The sequence below is a fragment of the Sinocyclocheilus anshuiensis genome, unplaced genomic scaffold, assembly GCF_001515605.1.
Source record: "Sinocyclocheilus anshuiensis isolate Anshui unplaced genomic scaffold, SAMN03320099.WGS_v1.1 scaffold117, whole genome shotgun sequence".
Classification (NCBI taxonomy): Eukaryota; Metazoa; Chordata; class Actinopteri; order Cypriniformes; family Cyprinidae; genus Sinocyclocheilus; species Sinocyclocheilus anshuiensis.
The window spans coordinates 2,505,652-2,515,184 of NW_015536624.1; the positions used below are offsets into that span (position 1 = coordinate 2,505,652).

At 37.1% G+C, this 9,533-nt stretch overlaps 1 protein-coding gene across 1 annotated transcript; it reads left to right on the plus strand.

Annotated features, from left to right (window-relative positions):
- The first annotated feature begins 183 nt into the window (after positions 1 to 183).
- On the plus strand, positions 184 to 9,486 carry LOC107704938 (F-box only protein 21-like). The gene is made up of 12 exons (XM_016508008.1): positions 184 to 427; positions 1,554 to 1,689; positions 1,855 to 1,964; positions 2,053 to 2,174; positions 3,039 to 3,185; positions 3,445 to 3,581; positions 3,819 to 3,823; positions 4,770 to 4,949; positions 5,263 to 5,395; positions 6,635 to 6,825; positions 8,343 to 8,500; positions 9,102 to 9,486. The coding sequence occupies exons 1-12, from the start codon at positions 204 to 206 to the stop codon at positions 9,338 to 9,340; spliced, it is 1,782 nt and encodes a 593-aa protein (XP_016363494.1). The 5' UTR covers positions 184 to 203; the 3' UTR covers positions 9,341 to 9,486.
- Positions 9,487 to 9,533: the final 47 nt, after the last annotated feature.

Here is a 9,533-nt window from a genome sequence, read left to right on the forward strand (position 1 = left end):
TGACATTTTATTTAAAAATGTATTTTATAATCTATATTGAATATATATTCTTTATAGTAAATGTTCAATATATTTAAATACATTTAAATGTGTATATTCGGATCACTTCAAGCTCAAAGTTCAGCCCTTTGCACCAGAAAGGGGCGTGTTTTCGCTGACAACTGGGCGGGGCTTAGATGATGTCATCGGAGTAAACAGAAAAGATGGCGACGCCATACACGGGAGATCGGGTTTTAGGGACAAACGCTGTTATTTCAGAGAGTTTCGCCAAACGGTTAACCGATTTACCGGCGGAATTATTAGAGCATATATTGTGCTTCCGCGTTCTAAACCATATCGACATTTGCAACGTTTCCTGCACGTGCAAGAGGCTGCATGACGTGTGCCATGGCAGGGGAAAGGTCTGGGCGCATCAGTACAAACTCAGGTGGCATAAATTAAAAACATTTCTAAAGCTTGATACCTCCATCGACCTCCAGTTTATCAAACCATAAGAAATGTGTTTGATCCCCGATAGGCGGTTTAAGACGTGCATTCAGCTGTCAGGTCGTGTTCTCATTCTGCTGATGCACCAAATCTGTCCTGTGTGCACATGCAGAGATGCATAATATGTGATAATTCATTTGTATAGGCTCGCCTCCTATATGTTGGGGGGGAGACTAAATGCACTTATAATTGTTGATAATGTTAAGTGACATTGAACACAGAAATGCATGATATTCTGATGTGCTCATAATAAATTATAGAAATTAACTCCTTAACTGTCACTCACATTTTTGAACACAGACGTGAAAGTGCACGATCCAAACTTACATTTGTATAACTCATGAACGAAAACATTTTGTAACATGATATTGATGTACCATTTTCATGGTAATGCAGTGTTTGATTTTAAAATGGGTTTCAAAGGATGAATTTTGAGATTTTAAGTTTTCAATTGATATATAATTTCTGATGATTTCTAAAGTGTGATAGAGAAAAAGGCAACAAAGAAGACTTTTTTTGACAAAGGTCAGAACTCCTGTTATGATGTAGATTTTTGAGGTGCACTCTTGTCAAAAATGTATCTATTACTTTTCCTACATAATTTTTAACAAAAACATTGGTAAAATATCTATTTAGGAGTCTTAGACCTTTCCAACGATATATAGTTTGTCATGATTAGATTAGGATTTCATTGTAGTATAGTGAAGTAAACTTAGGCGTCCCACAGAGGGGACGGGTGACAGTTAAAGGGTTTTAAAAACATAAGTTAACATGAGCTTCTTTAAATAGAAGTATGGTTGTAAGATTATTACATTTAGAGTTATTATAGTAACAACAACTACTTACTCTTGTGTTTTTTAGCATATACTTGTAAATTACAGCCTTTAGGTAGATTTTGCATAAAACTGAATTGACAAAATGTACCCTCTACTAAAGTATTTAAGGTTTTTTTTTATTTTTATAAGACACACAACATTACACTAGCCCCATTTAAGGAATAGGTTTAACATATTTGCCATCCCCCTTTTGCAAGTTCAAACATTATTGTTGTGTCATTAATATTTTAGGTGGCCCAGGCTGCAGAGATTTTATCAGCAAAATGAGTCATACGATTGGCTGAAAGAATTCAAAACCCGGCACGTGGTTGGTCAACAGATAAGAAGAACAGTAGAGTCTATTTCCAAGAGGTTCTTCACAGAAGTTGTGAGTGGCTTTAAAAGAGACTCAATTACAAAGCAGTTTATCATTTTCTCAAAAATTGTAATCTTTTTGGTATGGTCATTACGCTACGGTTGGATGGGTATATTTGTACGGTAAGTTGGATTGAATAATTTGCTTTAGTCACTAACCCAGAGACCTGTAACTCAGCCTTGCGTTGGTCAGGTTCTTGGAGACAGCTTTGCGGAAATCGATTCTCTTGGTGCTCCAGAACACTTCTGTGAGGATGAGCTGCTTGGCATTTTGAACTCGGACAAAAGGTTAGAAAGGAGCTCACAATTATGTTATTTTATTTTCCTCTTAACACTTAATGGTTTAACTGAATTAATGCATTTCCTTCTTTCCCAGGAAATGTTTGACACTTAAGTACTATGCGAAGAAAATCCTGTACTTCCTCCGGCAGCAGAACATTCTGAGGAATTTGAAGGTTTTCCTTGAGAGACCACCAGAACAACAATCAGCCCTTGAAGGTAAGCTGATGTCTCACAAAAGAAGAAATGTTTTATTTCTTATTAAAAGAATAATTCACCCAAAAATTCAAATTTGCTGAAAATTGAGCAGATTTGGAGAAATTTAGCATTACATCACCAATGGATCCTCTGCAGTGAATGGGTGCCGTCAGAATGAGTGTCTAAACAGCTGATAAGTGAAAGTGACATGTGGCCAAGTATGATGACCCATACTCGGAATTAGTGCTCTGCATTTATCCCATCCAAAGTGCACACACACAGCAGTGAACACACACCATGAATACACACCCGGAGCAGTGGGCAGCCATTTTTGCTGCGGCGCCCGGGGAGCAGTTGGATATTGAAGGTGGAAGAGAGCGCTGGTTACAAGTCAAGACTCTCTAACCATTAGGCCACGACTTCCCCGACTGATAAAAACATCAGAATAATCCACAAGCGATCCACACGACTCCAGTCCATCAGTTAAACATCTTGTGAAGTGAAAAGCTGCATGTTTGTAAGAAACAACTTTTGGGTGAACTATTCCTTTAATGGAAAAATGGAAAATAATTACTTCATAATGCTTTACCTTACCAGCGACAAGGCCAAATGATAATATCTGTTGTGCTGTAATAGTCATCATATATAATAATCATAGCTCAAATACATGTATGATGAATTTGAAACATGTATGCTGCATACTGAGCTTTGTAATATTATCAAAAATTTTCATACACATCACAGTATTCGCAATGAAATTTGCCAGTGTGCACAGGAAAGGTCGACTCCTCACTATATTATTATGGATGATTGAGGTTCAACAATGTTTAGATCAGTGATTTACATCAAATAACACACGTCCGTTTGTTTGATCTCCAATTCCAGGTGCTGTTTTGATCGATCAGTATTGCAACCCTCTGGCTGATATCACTCTTGAGAGCATATCTGCGCAGATAGAAGAAATCACTGACAAGGTGAAGAAGTATCTACGAGTAAAAAGTGCCACACACCCAAGTCTACGAGCCAGTCAAGGTCAGTGCGCAAGAAGAGATCCGGAAAATTCAATTTACTATTCTCATGAGGTCTATTACTCAGACCTGTGTAGCCAGGCTTATGTTCTCCCCGGTGTCCGATAAAAGCTTTCAGCTTGATGTCAAGAAAATAAATGTCTTGAAGGTCTCTTAGTTGAATTTTCAACATCGGCTTTGGACTGCATTGGGCAACCACAATAGCATTGTTGTTCTTAAAGCTGTAGCATCCAACATGTGTCTTCACTGGAATGTTTTTCCAGGTGACTGCTTTGTTCTGGAAAACCTGGAGTTTCAAAGGCAAGTCATATGTGCTCTGAATGCTGTGCTGTATGACCAGCTGCAGTACAAGGGCAATGAGCGTGACTACTACAATCCACTCAACTCATACATACATCAGGTATCATATCATATCATAGATATCATAAGTTAGGCAGGTCTGGATAACCAGTGTCAGGGGCAATGCATTATATAATTATGTAACATGCATTACATAAACAAATTAATTTTTTCAAGTAACGTGTTTTTTTATTATTATTATTTTTGTGAAATAAGTAACATTACTAATATATATATATATATATATACACAATTTATTCAAAGAATACAGCTGTAAGCATTTTATGATTTGTTATAGGATGAGTAATTTAATTTTAAATGTCATTTAATTTAAACTTTTCATATAGTTTATTTTTGTATTATTTGATGAATGGCAAGTTAATGGTAAAACAGTGTTTATTTGAAATAAAAGTTTTTTTTGTAACAATGGAAATCTTTACTGTCACTTTTGACCAATTTAATGTGTCCCTGCTGAATAAAAGTATTAATTCCTTTAAAAAATTCTACTGACCTCAAACTTTGAATGTTAGTGCATTTGGGGCTGATAAGCACTTATTTAAAGCAAAATCAAAAATATTTTATATATAAGAAAAAACACTTTTGATACAAAAACAAATCCACAAAACACTAAAGTAATTTAACCTGTTACTATTTAATTGTGTCCATATAATTGTGCTAAAAGTAAAAAAAAAAAAAAAAAAAAAAATTGTTTAACACATTCTATTGCAGTCTGTCAGAATGAAATTACATAGCAAACCCCAGTCAGTTTCAAGTCAAATTTATTGTTATAGCTCTGTTTACAATACACATTGTTACAAAAATAATGATGTTAATGTTTATGATATCTTCATATCTCATTGCCACATTTAGAGCTGTGAAATAATGTAGTTTACATTTTGCAGTGATACAAGCAATCAAGCAGTTGAGATTTGCTTTATAGTAGCCTATATATTGCCCTGTGTGAGTATACTGTGTACATAAAAAGCGGATAAAGTTGGACATATATTTCCAACTTTATATAAAGTGCTGGACGACAATATCATTTTTATTTTGCATCCAAGATTTGCTACATAGTATATGTGAACATACTGTTAAGTAGGATGTACTATATATCCAACTTATCGCCGAGCAATAATATAGTTTACGTTTTCTGACAATATAACAATATAGCTGTAATCTCAAACAATAGTGCTGTGCTTGCATTAAAAATAAAACAACAATGTAAGTTGACTAATGAGTTGTTTTGCAGGAGTGAGGACATCTACGACTATGTATACATTGACACGTTTGGGAAAGGAAAGCAGCTGGCTGCTAAAGAGTGTGAGAATCTGATCCGACACCAGGTGGGAGCAGATTACTACAGCGCTATAAGCACCGGCGAGCTGCTGCTGCGGATGGTGGGAAACCTACTTAACATCGGCAAAAGAGGGTGAGAATCACACATGCATTTTGATTACTTTAGATGAGTCAGTGTGTTGTGAAATGTTGTTTATATTCATATTGTTGTACTGTTGTCTAATGATCGTTTCCTTAAAGCTCTGCACTTAAAGTTTTACTGATAATGAAGGAGGTGTTTAAAAGACTTGTTTCATGCTGCTTGTATGCTCATTAGTAAGCCAGTCAGGGAATTCTGCAGTTGTAGACAGTGTTTTATGTAAATAAAATCCATTTTCTTGGCTGTCAGCTGAAGTTGTCAGACTCACGTTTGTTACAAAATGTGCTTGCATTTGTGTTTTGTCTAGGGAAGGGAATGAGAAATCATATCAGCTCTTGCGGGACTCGCTGGATCTCTACCTCACTATCAACCCTGATAATGTGCAGTATCTTCTGCTGCAAGCCCGTCTCTACTTCCACCTGGGCATCTGGCCTGAGAAAGTGAGTTCAATCACACAGACATTTTTTTTATTAAAGAATAGTCAAAAAGGTAAAATCTCTCTGGCACAGTGGTTGATCATAAGGATGCTAGATTGAATTCGTCCAATGTTGAGATACTATTATAGTTTTTTTTATATTTTGAATGATTTTTTATTGTTAAATTTTCCATTCCATTTTAAAGGGGTCATATGGTGTTGCTAAAAAGAACATTATTTTGTGTATTTGGTGTAATGAAATGTGTTTATGTGGTTTAAGGTTCAAAAAACACATTATTTTCCACATACTGTACATTATTGTTTCTCCTCTATGCCCCGGACGTAGACGTGGGGACGTGTTAGAACGAGCCGTTTTAGGTAGGCGTGGTTGACTCGTAACTTTTATAAAGAATATCTCTTTGGATTTGAGACTTTAATCTTTGCAACTTTACAGATCTTTACAGATCTCAATTTTTTTATTGTAATTTCTTTCCTTTTATTTCAATTCATGAATAATTTAAGTAAGTAATGAGTGGTTATAATTAAATTTTAGTTTTAGTTAACTATAATAACCCTGAATTCATATTTCATCATTTCCAAACCCTTTCCTGCTTTCTGTTCCAATACTTTCCTATCACTCTCCATTCTGCTATTCCATATTTAAATATAAAGGTGGTGACTTCTTACACTAGTAACACAAGTATAAAAGAAGATAATTGCTATTTTGAAGGTAGATACTGTTTGCTCCATGTACAACTGGTACTAAATAGCACCCTGGTTACACTGCAAATAGTAATAGGTACTATTCACAAAGAGTGCAAACAAAAGTAATATGCTATTTTTACTATATTACACCGCCCTGCATCATATTTGCTGAATGACATCCGATGCTTGTTTTCTTACTAACTTTAGGATGCTGATTCCAAAAATAGTGCCTGTTTAGCTCTAGCATGTCACACTTTTTCACAAACTGACTATGTAAACAAAATAAAAACATGGGGTCTCTCGATGGGTTTTAAACTTTTTGTCACATAGAACACTTTGACACCTAACAGCAACAGACTCATAAGGGAGTGTATATGTTGCATTTGCATTGAAAATCTGGTGAATATTGCAGTTAAACCACAAAATACGAACTGTATAATCAAGGCTAATAAGTGAATTTCATCATCATGTCTATGTAAATATTCTCATGGGACAAAAGTATAACCACTGTGTTTGTTTGATTTCTCTCTCTCTCTCTCTCTGTCTCTCTCTATCTCAGGTGTTGGATATTCTACAGCATATCCAGGCTCTAGACCCGACTCAGCACGGAGCGGTCGGGTATCTGGTGCAGCATACGCTCGAGCACATCCAGCATAAGAGGCACCCGGTAGAGCCGGAGGTGAAGAGACGCAGCGCGCCTGAGCACAGGGATGTACAGTACTCTGTAGGCCTCATCATGAAACATAAGAGGTGGGTTCCTGTTTGTGTGAGTGGTAAACTTATGAACTACATGGAATATGAACCTGAGAGCAGCCAGGGAAACATCTATAAAAAGAAGTTATGCTAATTTGTAACTAATAATAATAAACACCTGTCGTTACTACATTTCTCCAGGTGGATCTCATATTGATGATGCAAACATACTACAGTTCTGGGCCAAATAATACAAAGTTAAATCAGACTTTTATTGGCACAGGATGGCAATGCAATCTTGATTTCAAACCAAAAAGGTTTAATGCTTTGCATAACTTTAGGTAGACTGTAGATGAACCATGCGTTTATATTTAATATTTGTGACCCTGGACCACCAAACCAGTCATAAGGGTCAATTGTTTGAAATTGAGATTTATACATCGTATGGATAAATAAGCTTTCCACTGATGTATGGTTTGTTAGGATAGAACAATATTTGGCTGAGATGCAACTATTTGAAAATCTGGAATCTGAGGGTGCAAAAAAAATCACAATATTGAGAAAATCGCCTTTAAAGGAACACTCCACTATTTTTGAAAATAGGCTCATTTTCCAACTCCCCTTGAGTTACAACAGTTGAGTTTTACCATTTTTGAATCCATTCAGCCGATCTCTGGGTCTGGCGGTAGCACTTTTAGCTGTAGCTTAGCATAGATCATTGAATCTGATTAGAACGTTAGCATCTCGCTCAAAAATGACCAAAGAGTTTCAATATTTTTCCTATTTAAAACTTGATTCTTCTGTAGTTACATCGTGTACTAAGACCGACGGAAAATGAAAAGTTGCGATTTTTTGCTGCCGTACCATGGGTGCAGCAGGCGCAATGATATTACGCAGTGCCTGAAAATAGTCCCCAGCTAGGTAACTTCCAATAAGCCTATTTTCAGGCGCTGCGTAATATCATTGCACCTGCTGCACCCATGGTACGGCAGCAAAGTTCCTTGATTATTACGCCGGAATGAGAGTATAGTTCCTAGCCATATCGGCCTAGAAAATCACTACTTTTCATTTTCCGTCGGTCTTAGTATACGATGTAACTACAGAAGGGTCAAGTTTTAAACAGGAGAAATATAGAAACTCTTTGGTCATTTTTGAGCGAGATGCTAACGGTCTAATCAGATTCAATGATCTATGCTAAGCTACAGCTAAAAGTGCTACCGTCAGACCCGGAGATCGGCTGAATGGATTCGAAAATGGTCAAACTCAACTGTTTAACTCTAGGGGAGTTGTAAAATGAGCCAATTTTCAAAAATAGTGGAGTGTTCCTTTAAAGGTGTCCAAATGAATATCTTAGCAATGCATATTACTAATCAAAAATAAAGTTTTGCTATATTTACGGTAGGAAATGTACAAAATATCTTCATGGAACATGATCTTTACTTAATATCCTAATGATTTTTGGCACAAAAAAAATGTGCATTGTTGGCTATTGCTACAAATATACCTGTGCTACTTATGACTGGTTTTGTGGTCCAGGGTCACATTTAATATTCACAAACTGATGTCTCTCATAGGTCAGGCTACAACTGCGTTATCTACGGGTGGGACCCTAAATGCACCATGAGTCAGGAGTGGATTAACACTATGAGGGTCCATCAGCTGTCTAAGGGGGCTGATCAGCCATTCTACAACGTCTTAGTGCAGGATGGGACATGTAGATATGCTGCGCAAGGTGAGTTTTTCCATTGATCCAAGATTTAAGCAATGGAAATGACTATCTAACATAGTTTTAGGTTGTGCATATACTTTTGCAGACTGGTTTATTATCACTTTCTGGTATCTGAAAACTAGGTCTTTGTCCTAATTGCTCTCAATTTCATCAGCATCAGTGAATCATTTCTTTTGGGGCAAATGGGTGAGGTCGTAATTGATTCGAGACAATTGCAGTCTTAAAATAAAAAAAGAAACCCTCACTTTCTCTTTTCGTTTGCACCATCAGCTGTCTAAGGGGGCTGATCAGCCATTCTACAACGTCTTAGTGCAGGATGGGACATGTAGATATGCTGCGCAAGGTGAGTTTTTCCATTGATCCAAGATTTAAGCAATGGAAATGACTATCTAACATAGTTTTAGGTTGTGCATATACTTTTGCAGACTGGTTTATTATCACTTTCTGGTATCTGAAAACTAGGTCTTTGTCCTAATTGCTCTCAATTTCATCAGCATCAGTGAATCATTTCTTTTGGGGCAAATGGGTGAGGTCGTAATTGATTCGAGACAATTGCAGTCTTAAAATAAAAAAAGAAACCCTCACTTTCTCTTTTCGTTTGCAGAGAATCTGGAGCCTCACTCCGCCCCGCTGGAGATCGCTCACCCTGAGGTCGGCCGCTACTTCACCGAGTTCTCTGACACACACTACATCGCTAATGAAGAGCTCCAGGCGCGTTACCCAGAGGACATGTGCAAGACCCACAGGACTGTAGAGGAGCTCTACCACGGTCTCAACCCCAACTCAGGGCAGTCACCGGAGCCCACCGCCAACTTCCAGGACCACGATTTGTTAGATCCGTAGAGAAGAATGCCACCTCCTTGCCTCCCTCCCCACTATAGATGCGTAATGTCATTCACTTTCTCCTGAACTGTTACAACTGTTAAGGGACTGGAGTTAAGGGACAAGTTAAAGGAATAGTTCACCCAAAAATGAAAATTTGCTGAACATTTACTTCCAAGATGTAGATGAGTTTGTTTCTTCATCAGAACAGATT